Source organism: Eumetopias jubatus, unplaced genomic scaffold (assembly GCF_037043125.1).
Source record: "Eumetopias jubatus isolate StellerSeaLion01/CBP00866 unplaced genomic scaffold, mEumJub1_p1.0 scaffold_8, whole genome shotgun sequence".
NCBI lineage: Eukaryota > Metazoa > Chordata > Mammalia > Carnivora > Otariidae > Eumetopias > Eumetopias jubatus.
The window spans coordinates 24536379-24555745 of record NW_028274814.1 but is presented as its reverse complement, the minus strand read 5'-3'; the positions used below and the strand labels follow the sequence as shown (position 1 = coordinate 24555745).

Genomic DNA, 19367 nt, shown 5'->3' with positions numbered 1-19367 from the left:
AAAGCCGTATAATTCTACAAATATCGTGTTAGACCAAATGTTGAGATGAAAGTGTAGGTGCCGCGCGTCGACATTTACCCTGTAATTACCACTTGAGCAATCTTCCCACAGACATGAGGTAAAGTAGGTGCCAACTTTAGGTCACTCTGCATAACTAACATTCTACTTTGAACTGATTCCTCTCAAAAGAACATCTTGAGTTCCAATCTAATGCTAAAACACACAGTTAATAAAGTCAACAACCCCAAAATGAGCTAACTCCTGATGAAAACAAAATAATAAAAGAGTCTAACAGACTTTAAATAAGGGTAGTTAGGATGCTCAAAAAGAAAAGGGGCATTAGTCCCGCAAGATGCTCTATGACAAAAAGATTTCCACGGTCGAGTAAGTTTCACTAAGTTTCACTCAGTTTAAGGTCCGTCTTGAAGGTGTGGTCCCCCGACCACGTGTTAATAATAGTAAAGACTCTGAGGAGTCCTGTAGTTAAGAACTTAACTTTGCTTCTCTTGGGTTAGCTCTGCTATTCCCAACTTTATTTCAAGAAAGCCCTTTTCTCTTTAAAAAAACAAAAAAACAAAAAAAAAACAAAAAAAACTTCCACCACCATGAACTTCACAGCTTCCCAATGTTTAAAGACTTTTGTGATGAGGCTGGTGGTGACAGTAATAGATGTGTATGTTATGTTTTAATTGATTTAAAACTCAGCACCAACTCCGCAGGGCAAAAAGATTTAAGGGGAGGTTTGCTAGAAGCTTTTGGAAAGACTGCTCCTGCTTCAGGGAAAGCTTTCGAGGCCAGCCCTCCTCCTGAGCAGTGTGACGTGTGGGTGTGGAGCCCGGAGCTGCCGCATGGGTTCTGACCCCAGAGGGAAGCCAACCCCAAGGGAAAGCTGGCACTGCAGAAGGCAGGGCAGAGACGGGAACAAAACTGAGGCACAGGGAACATGATGGAGCATCTGAAGCAAATCACTCCTGAAGCCATCCTACCTCGGGGCTACCCAGAACAGCCTCTAAACTGCTGAAACCTATCTGTACTGGATATTCTGTTAGGACATAGGGACTCCTAATTGGAGGCATCTCACTAAATTAAAGTATTAATACACTTCTATGATTTAAGAGAAACTTTTACCGGGAAAATCCACATTGAATTTGTGTAGTTTCAGATAGAAGTAACATTATTTTAATTACCTTTTCAGTGTTCTTGTATTTTTCCCATCCTTTTAGCATTTTCAACCACTTAGTAGTTCTTTCAATTTCCAGTTGCTTTTGCTAAAATAAAATTGAAATTCATTGTTACTGTTTGAGTCTTCCATACTTACAAATTACAAAAAAAAAGTCAAAGAAAATGCTGCTAAAAAAAAAAACACTACTAAAATAGTTAAGCTCTTAGATACGCAAATGTACTATCTAACTTTAAAAAGTCAGGTAAGTGATTATAGTTGTAGCAATGGTATTCCATAGCTGCCACGGGAGACGCTCCAATGGGACAGGTGAAGAGAAAGGAATTGTTTAAATTTTCCAACGCTTTTACACTAATCACTGAAAACCCTATGTATTCTACAAAATTAAACCAAAAGGCAGTTCTAAAATATTTTGCAGCATTTTTAAAGCAGCAACCAAAAAAAACTTCAAAATTCCATTCTCTTCTTTTACATTTTACTGAATTCTAGCATCTTAATGTTTTCAGTGACGGAGATGATTCTTTAAAGGAGAACTGGGTATTTATTTGTGGGGAGATTAATACCTAACTAGCATTATGTTACTGAAAAATTTATCCAAAAGTAAGTAAAAGTTGCTGCCCTGAAGAAAGTTCAGGGCAATTCAGGGCAACTGTTGTTGACATGGATGGTACTGTGACAGCTATGACAACATACGGTCAGAAAAGGTGACCACAAGGTCACAATGGAAGAAGCAGGCAAATCCACCTAGGGATGTTAAAGAAGGTAAGCCCTAAATGAAGAATTGAAAGTTTATTGAAAGATTATTCGGATTTTTATCAAGTGCGATGTGGGACTGAATATTCCACAAGGCACGGATAAATGTCGTTCTGAGACGGTGCAGCACCGCGGGCGGCCGGCCGTAGTTCTAAAGGCTAAAAAAGGAAGCATCAGGAAATGAGGCTGAAAATGTAGGCAGGGGTCTTGGATGTCACACCAAACTGATATGGAGCAAAGCTGGGGAATGGGGAAGGTGGTACAGATAACGCTTCTTCCTCCCTTCTTTGGTTTCCAGGAGAAGGGGTGTTTTGTCTTAATTATTCGGGCCTGCTGTCCAATCCCTTATTCACTCATAAGGTGGTAAAGTGACTTAATTAGTAAGTTTAGAAAAAGATCTGGGCATGTACAGCTCCTCTGTCCCTTTTCTGTGGAAGCCTGAACCCTCAGAAGGCACATTTGTACTCCATCCTTTCAGACAGGGAAAAACACCCTCCTCAGCCAAGAAGTCGGCAGTGACCTGTCTGTGACCAGGTGGTAGGGCTGTCTCCTACCAGGCTTCCGAGCTAGGGAGCCCACAGCTGCTGCACGCCTAACCTGCATTCTCCCCTAACACCTCTGCGCCTCATGAAGGCGGACACGTGGGCGGTTTCCCCAGCCCCCAGCACAGAGCAGGCACCTAACTATTTCATTTTCATGAAAAGAGCCCAATGTGATCGTTTCTTAGGAGTGAGCTGAGATTCCACTATTCTGTTAATTCCCAATACCCACATTTTCTTTTCTGGAGGCCTCTGAAAGTGTAATAGGTCTGTGAATCAAAAGCACAGGAAATGAAAGACTAGACAGCAAAGAAAACAGTTCCAAAGATCTACTCTGTGCTCCAAACGGTGTGCTCACTACAACCCTGTGAGGTACATACAATCATCCCTATTTTACAAATAAGGAAACAGCGGCAGAAGGCGGTCTAATGGCTTTCAGATTCCCCTATGCAGTAAATTCAAGTGTGAAGAGCGGTTCACGGCCGGGCAGCGAGGCTTCAGCACCTGCCCTCTGAGCCACCGCAGCCGGTCTCCTGCTTCCCACGTGTCCTCTGTGCGGCTCACGCGACCGCGGTTTCCGAGGAGAGCAAAGGCTCCTTATCAACGGTCTTCCACCCAGCCTCACACAGGCAGATGGCATATGCCCACCACCAATATTTTTAGATTTAAAAGAAGCATAAAATCCCAAAGAAAATCCCAATTTTAGGAAAAGATCCTCATTTTCCAAAAATGAAAATATTTTTAGAGAATTTTATTTTTAGGCACATTTTTAAAACTCCTTAATTACTTCTTAACTCTTCGTAAAAATTGCGATGGCTTTCTCATAATAAAAGATCACTCGTGAGCAATAAACATATTGTTATAATTCCCATTTTTCAAAAGACTAAGCATATTCTTCATTATATTATTAGTGATAAAATGTTGCAGATGGTTCCAGAAATATGTTTAATTTTAAAGCTCAGTGGGGCACTGAAATCTAATTAATGTTTCTGCTAAATGTGACTTTAGAGAAGGCCAAGCTGTGAAAAATCAAGATTGATTTAAGTTTAGTATTTTTTTTGTTCTTCTGCACCTCCTCCCCTGACTTCAAAGCCCAATCCCTTTCGCCACCAGCAGGAAAACACCAAATAATTCAAGCCAACCCAAGAGTATAATAACATACACTTTGCCAGGAACAACCCTGCTGAGACCTAGCAGGTCTCTTGCTATCCTTCATTTTTATGACTATGAATTATCAATGTATCATTTTAAGAACTAGTTACTCTTTATTTTTAAAGGCATTTTCTGTATTCTAATTCTTATCATATACACAATTTTATTTTTTTTTTATTTTTTATTTATTTTTTTTTTTAGATTTTATTTATTTATTTGAGAGAGAGAATGAGAGATAGACAGCGCAAGAGGGAAGAGGGTCAGGGGGAGAAGCAGACTCCCTGCTGAGCAGGGAGCCCGATGCGGGACTCGATTCCGGGACTCCAGGATCATGACCTGAGCCGAAGGCAGTCGCTTAACCAACTGAGCCACCCAGGCGCCCTCATATACACAATTTTAAATGCTACACAGTAACATGCAAGAACAAAACACACACACACACACACACACACACACACACACACACACACACACACAATTTTAAAAACCATTAATAAGTGTGCTTTTCTTTCCCCAAAGGGAAGGGGAAAAAAAAAAAAAAAGATACATCTTGGGAAAAGCCCCGGGCTGCAGGATTTAAAAATTAAGTATCAGTAGTTCCATCAAGTTTAAATGTTAACTCCATAACGCCATCAATTCAGCCATACCTGACTTGAATGCAAGTGACTGTGCCCCCACCCCTCCACTCATGAATCTCTAACTCGTAGATAAAATATACTTTATCACCAAACATGCTACTACTAACTGTTCCAGAACTTATTCTGAAGAAGTAACTGCAATCACAAGTGACAAATGTGAACTTGAATGCTCTAGAAAAACAGGGTAAGGTACACCATCTTGTCATGGACTCAGGAACACCAAGACAAACTAGAATAGAAGAGCAAGTGAGAATCTTGACATAGTTCAGCAATCCTGATTCCTAGATGAAGGCACTAGTTCCTTACTCGTAACCCTGATGGTCTTCAATCCCACCTACTACAATTTTTAAAATGTGTCACAGTTAAAAACGCTTCAGTGGCTGCTCACTATCCACAAATGAAGCTCCACCTTTATGGACAGCCCTTCACTGTACGGTCCCGTTCACCTCCCGGTTTTACTTCTTGCTGCTTGTATCATCTGGCCACTCTGAAATATGTTGTCATTCCCAGCACATGGTGTGTTTTTATACCTCTTTAACCAAAGTTTGCTATTTGTCTGCCTGGGATGCTCTTCCCCACCATCATATGGTAAAACGTATCCTCTCAAGACCCAGTCAGATGTCAAAGGTCTGGAACCTTTCTCAAATGCCTCCATGCTCCAAGCAAAATTAACCGTTTCCTCAGCATTTCATGGCATGGACCAAGGACACAGCTGGCCTGGATTCAAATCTGAATTCTGCCCCTTCTTATAGTTTCATTTGGGGCAAATTGCTTAATCTCTCTGTATCTTAGTTATCTTGTTTACAAAGTAAGAATTATTACGATTATTGTTATAACACCTAACAGCTGTGTTTTAGTTGCCCTAAATGCCCAGATCTTATCGTTATTGTTATTATTCCAGTATGAACTCCTTGAGAACAGGAACCATATCATATATTCCTGACTTAATTTCATCACCTAAAATAGTGGCAGTTATATTTAAAAAGTCAAATAAAGATTTTAAAATTAAACATAATTTATATAAGAAAAGATAAGCAAACAGCACTGTGAAACAAATAACAGCATCTGTGGCCGCAGAGGTAGAGGGGCAGGAAGGAGAGAGAGGGAGCCTAAATACTTCTGACAGCGGTTCAATCACTGTAACAGAGGAATAACCAGAAATGAATTATAACAGTATCTCTTGTGTAGCATAATGGTAAAAATGGTTATCAGTCCATCATGTTGGCAACACTTTTCAAAGTACTGCCAAAAGGCAGAACTACTGATGTTAGAAGTCCATACAAAATTGATACTAGATAACGCTGTTGACTTCACATACAGACATCTTATTTCCCCTAACTTTTGCTTCGAAACACTTTAAACCTACAGAAGGTTAGAACAGTGCACCATATACTTCTACAGTTCACCCTTGAACAACATGGTTTGAACTGCATGCGTCCACTTATATGTGATACAGTACAGGACTGTAAATGTATTTTCTGGTCCTTACAATTTTCTTAATAACACTTTCTCTTTTCTCTAAAAGAAACTAAACTGAACTAAACTGAACTAAACTTACACCAGTAGCTTACTTTATTGTAAGAATACAGTATCTAATACATAAGAGCATATAAAGTAGATTAATACATATTAATAAATGTAATAAATATATTTATTAACAGTTAATTGACTGTTCATGTTATCCATCCATGTTGGCTTCCAGTCAACAGCAGGCTAAGTAGTTAAGATTTGGGGGAGTCCAAAGTTGTATGTAGGGGCGCCTGGGTGGCTCATTCGGTTAAGCGTCTGCCTTCGGCTCAGGTCATGATCTCAGGGTGCTGGGATCGAGTCCCACATCGACCTCCCTGCTCAGCAAGGAGTCTGCTTCTCCCTCTCCCTCTGTCCCTCCCCCCTGCTTGTTCTCTCTCTCTCTCTTTCTCTCTCGCTATCTTTCTCTCTCTCAGATAAAGAAAATCTTAAAAAAAAAAAAAAAAGTTGTATGTGGATTTCGACTTCATGAGGGGTCAGCACCCCTGCCTCCACTGTATGGTCAATGGTCAACTGTAATCTGCGTGGAACACTTTCAGGGAGTGTGAACATCCTGTTCCTTAACAATTCGATTCAATGGTCTTATCATCCACTGATAATCCCTGCCTGAACAGATTCTGATTCTGATGGTGCTAAAATGATGCGGTGGTTTTCTTCTACGATTCCTTCTATATTATTAGTTGACACTTTTCTATTTATAAGTTTTCTCTTCTAGCCCCTCCTCCCTTTGAAATAGCACTATGGTATAAAAGAACTATTTTATTCAATGTGTTATAATCCACTATCATCATTATTCTTTTAGAAGCTCCAATTGTCTCAAATTTGGCAGGACTGCCTCTTATCTGGTTGGAGATCTCCCCCTTCAAGTGCATCCTTTAGACATGCCCCCCTACCTGGCACAAAATAATCAGGGTCATTTTACTTTATACTTTTTCTACCCTAAACCTAGAGCAGCCACTTCTTTAACAAACAGTGGTTCTTTTTAATGGGGAATGGTTTTCAAAAACTAAGATCTGGGTACTAGGTGCGCTCATCACTGCAACTGTTAAAATCAGTTAGGAGACCATAGTATAAGAAAATTCTATTCCCTGAGAATGTCAGAACAACACATATCAAAGGGAAAATAATGCCGAGGTCTTTATGTCTATCCTATATTCCCTTCGCTATCTCTCCGTTACCTCCACTGACTATGAAAACGGTACACTGTTGTGCACATTTCTTCCCAGGAGCTATGTTCAGAAAAGGACTAAACTTCCATTTGAGTTTGCAATCTGATACCTGATTGTCCTAAGTTGATGCCCCTCTGAGTCAGACTGGCCCCTTCTACTCAGGCAAGGAAGGTATAAGGATTAAAACTGGCCAGGACCAATGTCTTCTTTGCTGCTTCTCAATCTCCAGTCATCTCAGACTATATTTTTAACCCTATGCAGGACCAACTGAACAGTAAGTACTTGACAACTGTGGAATCATCCACATGGTACTAACTTTATCTCCTGTGTAGTCCCAGGCTCTTCCTATTGTTAGTTAATAACCCCGATAGTAATGGCTACACATATACACAGCGCATGGGTGGATGTTACATGGCCTTCTCCTCTAGAATAAGAAATTTTGGAACTTTACTTCAAGTTCAAGTCTTCAGATGTTTTTTTGTCTCTCCTGTTTGAGTATTAGGACAAGTGACTGAGGACGGTGGACCGGAATCACACACACCTAGACCTCACCAGCAGAGGTCAGGAGAGGACAAGAAGTACAGGAAGGAGAGTCCTGTTTTGACAGAATAACGCCACTAAAAAGTCTATTGGTCATATATTTTGAGTAAGATTTCACACCACATAAAATTAAGATACAGTTTTTAAAGATATGAATAGGCTCCAATATTCTATAAGCTATGCAAAATACTGCACTACATAAAGGAATAGCTGAATTCATGAAAATTCATAGCCTTACATATCCTTTCCTCCTTATTAAAAACATCAATTAAGCTCAAAGAAACAATAATAATCCATTATTAACATTGTTCTCTGCTGGGTAAATATAATAAATGTGATTGTTTGTTTAAATGCCTGTTTGGGGGAATCCAAAGCACTCAGCAAATATCAACACTGATCCTCTTAGGAGGGACTGCCGACTACTACCCCTATTTTAAACAGAGAATGGCCTTATGCAAAATAATGGCAAAGCTGTTAGGAACTAAAACCACAATTACTTGACCACGCATTAGTGTACAAGTCTTCCCAAAAGACAGTAAGTGCATGCTTCAATTGTATGCTTTGTAAAGATTAATAAATACGTGTAGGATTCAGCATGGTACTATTTCCATTGATGTTATTCAATGAAGTAATACATGTAGAATTTTTTATTAGCTTCCTGGAAACTGCAGGCTTGGCCATTAGGACTAGGAAGTCACTGAAGAATAATGAACTAAACTTAAACCAGAAAAATTGGGGGAAATTCTGATAAACTAAAAAGTTTACAGTCTTAGACTGCTTTGCATGTGTCTAGAGTTCTCATTCCACTTTAAAGAGACCAAGAGTATAAAAGGCAGGTCATGTAATAGGAGAGCAGTTTTAGACAAAACTTATACAAAAGGCATTTTAAATGGAATCTCAATGAGCAGCCTCAGAATCCTGTCTCTTTCCCAGTAAAAGATTGGCAAATGAATATAAAATTATGTCTTAATGTTAAATTATTAAGGTATGCATAGATTTTTTTTTAGTGACTTCCTATTAAACACTTTAAAGTAAACAACCAATTAATTATAAGCATAACTGGGTAGGTCTTTTATTCTACAGGCAAGTCTCTTAAAAAACAAAAATGTAAAGACAACCTCCTTCAAGCATGCATCCTCCAATAGTTTTTGTCTTGTACTTCTTCTTTCCCTCACTGTCACCCTTCTCGAATCATCTATATCGCCAGTTCCCAGACTTCTGAACTTTCTGCACCAGAAAACTATACAAAAGAAAAAGAAGCAGGGGCAATGAAGGCAGAAGTCTATACTGGGTTGCCAGATTTTATTTTGCCAAATATGGGTATCTATTGTTAAAAGATACCTTCCGATTCTTCTCTCCCTAATTTCTCAAATAAAGGCCATTGTAACATTCAAAAGTATTTAAGTCCATATTTAGTGCCATAAAGCCGCTGTTACATTCATTGGATTATGCATTCAGCCACCACTTACTGAGCATATACTATGTGCAAGGCTCTGTGTTCTGAGGGTACAGCTGTGAACAGAGTAGATAACCAACCCATAGAGATGGCAACCTAGTGAGCAAACAGACAAAATAAAGAAGCGAGGAACATATTTAGAATGTGAAATAGCGTTAGGTGCTAAAGAGAAAAACAGAGGAAGGTGAGAGATAATTAGCATGTGTGGGGGGAGGGAGTTCCCAATTTTCGATATGATGGCCAGGGAAGAGGGTCTTATTCTGAAGGTGACATGTGAGTAAACAGCAAAGGAAATGGAAGGTGTCTCGTAGCTACTGTGGAATGAGGCCGGGAAGTGCCCCAGAGAGGAGGCAGCCAAAGAAGGAATACGGCAGGCATGTTCTGGAACCACTACGGAGGTCAATGAGTAAGGAAGAGAAGGCAGTGAAGACGAAATGAAAGCCTTAACAAAAAGTAGGTCATACGGGGCTTTGAAGGTCACTCTAAGGACTTCCCATTTTATTGTGGATATGACTGAGAGGCAACACAATGTTCCAGTCAGAGTGTCATGATCTTACTTACTTTAACAGGCTCATTCTATCTCTTTTAGTGAACAGGAAGATCATGGGGGAGAAAGGGGGAAAATAGCAGAAGCAGGAAGATAGAAAGTTCCAGAAGAGAGGTTACAGTGAACAGGGTGGCAGAAGCGGTGATGGTAAGTCATCAAATTCTGAATACATTTTGAAGGCAGAGCTCACAGGATTGCTGACCGATGAAATGCAGACTATGAAAGAAAGAAAGTCAAAGATAACTTAGAAGTTTTCGACTGACCAGAAGAGTAGAGCTCCCATTTACTGACACAGGGAAGTCTGTTAACAGAATGGATTTAAAGAGAATAACAGGGGCACCTGGGTGGCTCAGTCGTTAAGCGTCTGCCTTTGGCTCAGGTCATGATCCCAGGGTCCTAGGATCAAGCCCCACATCGGGCTCCCTGCTCCGCGGGAAGCCTGCTTCTCCCTCTCCCACTCCCCCTGCTTGTGTTCCCTCTCTCGCTGTGTCTCTCTCTGTCAGATAAATAAATAAAATCTTTTTTAAAAAAAGAGAGAATAACAGAAACTCCTGTTTGGGCATTTGTTAGACATCTAAGTGCACTGATTAAGTCAGACATCTAAGTGTAGACATTTAAATGTATATGCAAGGATAAACAAGTACGGGATTCAGGGAGCCAAGTCATCAACATACGGTTGGCATTTAAAACCAAAAGACAAGATGAGATTAACAAGGAAAAAAATACAGACAGGAAAGCGAAGTTCCAAGGCCTGGGCCCTTGGGGTACCTAAAAGTACAGAGATCCAGGAGATGAGAAGGAACAAGCAGAGGAAACGGAGAACAAGCAGCCAGTAAGGAAAGAACATGCGGAGAGCCTGAGAGTCTGAAGGCTGAGACCATAGCCAACCACATCAAAAGCTGCTGGTAGGTCAAGAGGAAAACTGAAAACTGCCTACTGGATGACACAGTATAAAGGCAATTAGAGACCCTAATACAGGCCAGAAGGGGGGTGGGGATAAGGGTGGGAAATTAAAAATCTGACATGCAAGAAGGAAATGCAGGAAAAAAATGGAAAAGAGACTACAGACACCTCTTTTGAGGAGTTTTGCTGTAAGAGCAACAGAGAATCAGGGTAGTTCTAAGGAGGAAATGGGGAAAAAAGAAGATTGGTATTATTGTTGTTGCTTTACAGGAGAAGTAATAAATTTTACTCTGATGGGAACAATCAAGCAGAAAGAGAAAGAATTCGGGAGAGGGAGGGAAGGATAACTCGAGTGATGTCCCTGAACAAGTCTAATTACTCATAGTGATGACAGCCTATAAAGCACAGATGAAGACAGGTGGGTAGCTGTCGTTGTGGAAGTTTGTGGAAGTTCTCTGCCTGCTTCTATTTTCTTATAAGAAATAAAAAGAACATGAGCTGAGAGGACCAAGGAGGTACTGGAAGTCTGAGGAGGAAAGATAATGTTCCAATAGTTGAAATGGAGCAAAAATTGACTAGGAACAGCATGCTTTCCTGCCTGAAAGTTGGCCTTGACTTTAGTCCAGAGGAAGCAAGAGAGGCGAGGCTGGTAAAGGTGTATGGGAGTGACTGTACTGACCTACAGTAGAATTTCAGCCGTGGAGAGAGGGGAATGAAGACATGAGTTTGGTGAGGGATAATATAACAGCGGTTATATCAGTGAGGTCCAAGGCTCAGTGAAGTCAGGACACTAGACAAGAGGGAAAATGGTCAGAGAGTGGGAACAGATTCTCAGATTCCCATTTCAAACTGGACTGATAGAAGTCACCAATAATCTCCCTCCTTTTGTCTCACTTGACCTTCCTCTAGTCATTGGACGGACAGTGTCTCAAAGGCAGAAACGACCTCTTTATTTGACCCTAGTATTCTAGGCAGTACCTAGTCCAAGGCTTGGTAACACAGTTGCTACTCAATAATGTATCTATTATAAGAAAGAAACTCATTTGCCAAAACATCAAGGTTATGATACTGGGAGAAAACGAGGCAGTCACAAGAGAATTCAACTGTAGAAAGTACCTATAAGAGGGGCGCCTGGGTGGCTCAGTCGTTAAGCAACTGCCTTTGGCCCAGGTCATGATCCCAGGGTCCTGCGATCGAGCCCCGCATCGGGCTCCCTGCTCGGCGGGAAGCCTGCTTCTCCCTCTCCCACTCCCCCTGCTTGTGTTCCCTCTCTCACTGTGTCTCTCTCTGTCAAATAATAAATAAATAAAATCTTAAAAAAAAAAAATAGAAAGTACCTATAAGAATCTTCAAATGGCAATGCTGTCTGCATCTTAAAGGTATGCTTCATTTTCTAATTTTCAGAAATTTTTGATTTTAGGAAGATTTTCTAAAGTATTTCTCAAATTCTCATTCCAATTCTTTACCTCCATTATCTGAAACTCAGCCTCCTTCCCCCATCAAACATAAACTGAAGATAATCCCAATCAGTAACCTGCTTTTCATTCTGCAATTCATTTCTTGGTACAGAAAAAAACAGAAGGGGAGGGAGATTCTGACCAACCTTAAAACATTCAATCCCTAGTTCTCATGCACACACAGCTATGGGACCAGCTGCTTAGCCAAGTATAATGAACAAAGGGGAAACACTAACTTAAAAAAAAAAAAGTGACAAGTTTACTATACATAAGATTTCTTAAAGTCCTTAAAAGTTAATAGACTTGGCCGCCGCCGCCGCCACCTCCATTGCGGACCGAGGCGAGATGGCGGCCACTGAGGGGGTCGGAGAGGCTGCGCAGGGCAGCGAGTCCGGTCAGCCGGAGCCGCCACCGCCCCAGCCGCACCCTCCGCCGCCCCAGCAGCAGCAGGAAGAAGCTATGGCGGCTGAGCCCGGAGAAGCGGTGGTGTCCCCTATGGACGACAGGTTCCTGAGCCTGGACTCGCCCACCTATGTCCTGTACAGGGACAGAGCAGAATGGGCTGATATAGATCCAGTACCGCAGAATGATGGCCCCAACCCAGTGGTCCAGATCATTTATAGTGAAAAATTTAGAGATGTTTATGATTATTTCCGGGCTGTCCTGCAGCGTGATGAAAGAAGTGAATGAGCTTTTAAACTAACCAGGGATGCTACTGAGTTAAATGCAGCCAGTTATACAGTGTGGCATTTTCGGAGAGTTCTCTTAAAGTCACTTCAAAAGGATCTACATGAGGAAATGAACTACATCACTTCAATAATTGAGGAACAGCCCAAAAACTATCAAGTTTGGCATCATAGGCGAGTATTAGTGGAATGGCTAAAAGATCTATCTCAGGAGCCTGAATTTATTGCTGATATTCTTAATCAGGATGCAAAGAATTATCATGCCTGGCAACATCAACAGTGGGTTATTCAGGAGTTTAAACTTTGGGATAATGAGCTGCAGTATGTAGACCAACTTCTTAAAGAGGATGTGAGAAATAACTCTGTCTGGAACCAAAGATACTTCGTAATTTCTAACACCACTGGCTACAATGATCGTGCTATATTGGAGAGAGAAGTCCAGTACACTCTAGAAATGATCAAATGAGTACCACATAATGAAAGTGCATGGAACTATTTGAAAGGGATTTTACAGGATCGTGGTCTTTCCAAATATCCAAATCTGTTAAATCAGTTACTTGATTTACAACCAAGTCACAGTTCCCCCTACCTAATTGCCTTTCTCGTGGATATCTATGAAGACATGCTAGAAAACCAATGTGACAATAAGGAGGACATTCTTAATAAAGCATTAGAGTTGTGTGAAATTCTAGCTAAAGAAGAGGACACTATAAGAAAAGAATATTGGAGATATATTGGAAGATCCCTTCAAAGCAAACACAGCACAGAGAGTGACCCACCAACAAATGTACAGCCATAACACCATCTGGAAGAACTCGATGGAATGCTTTTATTTTTTTAAGAGACTCTAATGCAGGAGTTTAAAACTAAAGCGATCATTCCCTTTGCCTGTGGTGTAAAACATGCATTGCACAGGTACTGCTTTTTAACAAGAACTAAGTGTGATGCTCCTTGGGTGCTGCTGCTATTCAGACTAGTAATTTGATTCTTTTAAAGCAAAGTAATTTGGGGGGAGGGTGAAGAAACAGAAAGTCCCATGAAGGAACTTTTGTAGACTTATAAACATTTACTCTAATCCCTTAGCATCAGCTCCTCCCTAAAGGGAATATGCGTCAGGATTTGCAGCATTAATGAACGCTGGTAACTTGTATGTAATGGGTATACGGTAACTTAAATTTGGGTTCAGGAAGCAGGGAATGCAGTGTTACATTAGAGCTGCTCTGCCACACTCACAGTATCTTGCTATCACTGTAACCAACTAATGCCAAAAGAATGGTTTTGTAATAAAATTATAGATGTATCCTTAAAAAAAAAAAGTTAATAGACTTATCTGATTAAAGCAAACTTCTTTTGTTGCTGTTTGTAGGAAATTTGGTTACAACCTCATGGAATAGTTCTATTACAAAAAGTTACTGGCCTAGAATCCTGCTTTATGAGCAACAGAGTACATGAGAATCACTTGTGAAGCTTTCCACAAATGACCTATGTGAGCTCCTGCCCAGAGAGTCTGACCTAACAGACTCAGGAAGGTCCCAAGCGCCCGTGTTCTTCAAAGGCTGTACATGCGGAGCACTCCTAGAACTGTCTAAAATACAAGTCTCTGATAACTGCTACCTTTCTTCTTTTCAAGTATCTATCAGAAGTTCCAAAAATCTCCTAAAATTGTTTCACCGTTAATTACTTTCTTAGAGTGAAATGTGAATGCCTGCACCATTTACATATAACATGGCACTCAAAATCACAAAGGTGGAGATTTTATTCCTCTGATAAACATAATGCACTGGTAACGATAAATACATGCAGAGCTGGACTCACCCGTTCCATAGCTGCATTATGATACGGGAGCTCCTCCTCACTGCAAAGGAAAAATAGTATATGTGAAATAGCTGAAATCATAGTGAACTTTTAAAAAATCATATACCTATGGGTACATATGATATATAACCATTTATCGTCATCACAAGAATGGATCACATTACATAAGTTTCCATTCTGCCAAATTCAATATAAAACAATTAGCAGTTCTGAACCCACAAGGTCCCCTATCTTCAAATCTCTAGACATACGCTAAGACAGTCATCTCCAGCCACATGTGGCTATTTAAAGTGTTAAGTTCAAATTAACAATTCAGTTTTTCAGTCTCACCGTAGCCACAGTTCAAGTGCACGACAGTGGTCACACAGAGGCTATCGTTTTGAACAGCGTGTATATAGAAAGAATATTCCCACCACTGCAGGAAAGTCCTACTGGACAACACTCCTGTAGACCAGGAGTCAGCAACCTTCTTCTGCGAAGGTAAATATTTAAACAGTAGATACATTAGGCTTTGCAGACCATACAGTCTTTATCATTAACTATTCAACTGTAATGTTGTATTGCACAAGCAGACACAGGTAATAGTAGACTGAGTGCGCTTTTGTTCCCACAAAATGTTTGCAAAAACAGGTGGTGAGCTGAATGTGACCTGCAGGCTATAGTTCACCAACCTCTACTCTACAACATCACCTCCACTCTCTGGCTAAACTATGGCCTATAACAAATGATTGCTTTTTTAAAAAAATGGCATATGGATCGGGGTGCCTGGGTGGCTCAGTCGATTAAGCGTCTGCCTTCAGCTTGGGTCATGATTCCCCAGGTCCTTGCTCAGGGAGGAGCCTGCTGCTCTCTCTCCTCCCCACTCCTGCTCTCTCTTACTATCTGTCTCTCAAATAAACAAATAAAACCTTACATACATAAATAAATATGTATATATATATATATATATATATATATATATATATAATGCTATAAGGAACTAAAATAGCCTCCAAAAGATTTATGAATGAGAAAGGAAAATCTGGGGTGCCTGGGTGGCTCAGTCGGTTAAGCATCTGCCTTCAGCTCAGGTCATGATCCCGGGGTCCTGGGATCGAGCCCCGCATTGGGCTCCATGCTCAGCGGGAAGCCTGCTTCTCCCTCTCCTACTCCCCCTACTTGTGGTCCCTCTCTCACTTTGTCTCTGTCAAATAAATAAAATCTTTAAAAAAAAAAAAAGAAAGAAAGAAAGAAAAAGGAAAATCTGATTCTATAAATTAGGAAAGTTTCATTTGTCAAAACTTCAACGGGGATGAGATTTTTAAATATACAACAAAAGACCAAATTCATTTCTCTGATACAGTAATACTGTGATATCAGTTCTAACCTAAAGCATGCTGAGACTCTTGTATTAACTGCCAGTAATATAAAAACAATGAGCTATCTGTAACAAAGTCCTGTGCTTTGAACTGCTACCTCAGTAATACTGATATTTTCACAATGACACAGATTCTTGTCTTAGTTTCTCTTGAACCACATAATACCACTCTCAAGAGTATAATGCATTAGTATTCAAGAGTCCAGTATGTTCAACAGCACTCTTTTGCTACTCTGAAGAGTCCTTAGGTGAACCACAAACCAACCTATAGCAATGGAACTGACAGAAAGTGTAACAGCCAAAAGAGATAGTCCAAACCCTTCACTTCAGAGATAAGAAAGCTAACATTTCACTTAGTCACAGTCATTTAGCCTATTATAGAGACGCTCAATTCTATCTCTCTAGCCCTGTGGGTTCAAACCAAGATGAACAAGATCTTCAGATTCTGCAGCAGTATACGAAGAAAGGCCTAAGAAACCAATTCTCAAGAAGAAAAAAAAAAACTTTGAGGATTTAATATAAAAGTCTTTTTTTTTTAATGTAAAGTGTCCACTCACCTTTACTGAAGGTGACACCTTGGTTTTTTTGTATCTTTCATTATGCTCAGAGTCTACATTTCCCTGCTAATCTGTAATCCTGATTACTAGAGCCAATGATGTCTGAATGGCACAGGATGTAACTTCTAATTTAAAAGTACATCTATCCATTCTTCACTTACTGGCAGAAAAAGGGATTATCAGCACTGCTGGAATTTATTTCCTAGGTGAATAGGGTCAGCAGGGACATCTTGAAAGACTAGGAACATCTGAACCCTTCGTGCACACTAAGACCGGTATTTCTGGGGTGAGGAGGCTGCCCTGGGCAAGAGTAACTTTTTGTACAGCTGATTTGAGCGGACCCTGATAACTGTTTATTTGAACTTTCCAACTGCAAATGAAGTGCCAACTCTGGCTGCTCACCAAAGGATTAGTTCTTTGAAGGTGCTGGGTACATTTCTTTGGTGTCCTCCTATTTACTTAAACAAGGTCCTCCTATTTACTAAACAAGACTAACAAACCTTACTGTGCCTATTCCCAACACTGAATCAGAACCAAATTTTGCCCTTGTCTGTGGAATGGTGCTGATCATCTATCTGCTCAGGCCACGTGGCCTGTGTGCTCAGGTCCCACAGAACGCACTTATGAGCTTCCAGATGAGACAGGACTGCTCTCAGCATCCCGCCCCACCCTAACATCAAACCATACTACTGAAAACCCTGGGAGAGTGAGATGCAGGAGCATGCATACAACCAAAGTCAGCCTTAGGCGATATCCAGAAGTAGACTTGGTGTTGGATTTCCCTCCACCTCAATATTTTACATTATTTCCTTTTGCCCTGTCACAACCCCCACCCCAGGATGTGCTTGTCTGTGCAGGAACACCATCATATCCCCAAACAGTTACTGAACTCCCACTAACCAAGTGTTTTTGCATACGCATTTTTTAAATTTATTTTTTAAATTTTTTGATTGAGATATAACTGACATATAACATTGTGTTAGTTTTAGGTGTACAACGTAATGATTCCTATTTTAAGTTTAGTTAGCATCTATCACCACACAGAGCTACACATTTTTTGGGTTTTCCCTTGTGATGAAAACTTTTAAGATCTACTCCCTTAGCAACTGTCAAATACACAATACAGTATTATAACTATAGCCACCATGCTGTACACTCCATTCCCAGGACTTATTTACCTTATTACTAGAAATGTGTACCTTTTGACCACTTTCACCCATTTTGCTTACCTCCCAGCACCACCACCACTCCCCATCCCATCTCTGGCAACCAGCAACCTGTTCTCTGTATCTATGAGTTCATTTTTTTTGTTTCGTTGTTTAATTTTTTTTTAAGAGTTATTTATTTATTTATTTATATTTTTATTTATTTAACTGAGAGAGTGACAGTGAGAGAGGAAACACAAGCAGGGGGAGTGAGAGAGGGAGAAGCAGGCTTCCCGCTGAGCAGGGAGCCCGATGCGGGGCTCAATCCCAGGACCCTGGTGTCATGACCTAAGCCAAAGGCAGACGCTTAACGACTGAGCCACCCAGGTGCCCCTTTCGTTTGTTTGTTTTAGATTCCACATATAATTGATAACATACAGTATTTGTCTTTATTTGATTTATTTCACTTAGGATAATGTCCTCAAGGTCCATTCATGTTGTCACAAATAGTAAAATTTCATTCTGTTTTGTGGCTGAATAATATGCCTCTATGGCTGTGTGTGTGTGTGTGTGTGTGAGAACACATTTTCTTTATCTGTCCATCCATCAATGGACAACTTAGGTTATTTCCATGTTTTGGCTACTATAAATAAGGTTGCAATGAACATGGGGGGCGGGTATAAAAATCTTTTTGAGATAGTGATTTCTTTTTGGATAAATACCCAGAAGTAGAATTGCTGGATCATAAGTAGTTCTAATGTTTTTGGTAAAGATTTTATTTATTTATTTGACAGAGAGAGAGAGAGAAAGAACAAGCAGGGGGAGTGGCAGGCAGAGGTCAGAAGCAGGCTCCCTGCTGAGCAAGGAGCCCAATGTGGGGCTCCATCCCAGGACCCTGGAATCATGACCTGAGCGAAGGCAGATGCTTAACCAACTGAGCCACCCAGGCGTCCCTAAGTAGTTCTATTTTTAATTTTTTAAGGAACCTCCATACTGTCTTCCATAGTAGCTGCACCATTTTACATTCCTACAGGCAGTGCACGGGGGTTCCCTTTTCTCCACATCCTTGCCAAAAGTTGTTATTTCTTGTCTTTTTAATAATAGCTATTCTAACAGGTATGAGGTGATATCTCATTGTGATTTTGATTTGGATTTCCCTGATGATTGGTGATGTTAAGCATCTTTTCATGTGTCTGGTAGCCATTTTTATGTCTTCTTTGGGGAAATGTCTATTCAGGTTCTTTGCCCATTATTTAATCAGATTACTTTTTACTCAGTTGTATGAGTTCTTTACATATTTTGGATATTAACCCCTTATCAGATACCTAAGTTGAAAATACTTTCTCTCATTTGGTAGGCTGCCCTTTTTATATGCTGTACAAAAGCTTTTTGGTTTGACGTAGTCCCTCCTCAGATTTCTGTGATGGCGTGCACTCATCTTCACAGCCTTCTAAGGAGAAAGTAGGGGACTGCTGCTCTTCCAAAAGCTACACACAATGTCTAAAATACACATGTAAAGCACAGCACCAGCCTCAAGCACAGTGGCTGGCAGGCTGCAGGAGGGCACTAAATGTTGCTGAGTCAAAGTATGGAATAAAAGGGTGAACACACGCCGGCATGCGTAGATGCATCTTCCTCTTGCCACTTACATATTCTCCCAGTAGAAGAAAAGAAAGACCAAAGTCTGGATGTGTGCAGAATATTCCTTTAGGTCAGCAAACTACAGCCCCATGGGTCAAATCCGGCCCACTGCCCACTTTTGTAAATAAAGTTTCAGTGAAACACTGCCATGCTCATTCGTGTATTGTCTGTGGTTGTTTTCACACTACGACAGTAGAGTTGAATCATTGTGACAAAGATCACAAGGTTCACAGAGCCAAAAATATTTCCTATCCAGCTCTTCACAGAAAATGTTTGCCTAACCCCACTTTAAAAAACAAAGGTTT

General features: G+C 40.5%; 1 protein-coding gene and 1 pseudogene across 2 annotated transcripts in view; one reads left to right on the top strand and one right to left on the bottom strand.

Annotated features, from left to right (window-relative positions):
* The window catches only part of USP6NL (USP6 N-terminal like), a 170903-nt gene that overhangs the window by 50897 nt on the left and 100639 nt on the right, over positions 1-19367 (bottom strand). For both annotated transcript variants that reach the window (XM_028114713.1, XM_028114712.1), the window contains 2 exons: positions 14363-14402; positions 1188-1268 (listed from right to left, as the gene is read on the bottom strand). In XM_028114713.1, the coding sequence (XP_027970514.1) occupies positions 1188-1268; positions 14363-14402 (121 nt within the window). The remainder of the gene's footprint in view (positions 1-1187; positions 1269-14362; positions 14403-19367) is intronic.
* Positions 12198-13567, top strand: LOC114217759 (protein farnesyltransferase/geranylgeranyltransferase type-1 subunit alpha pseudogene; annotated as a pseudogene).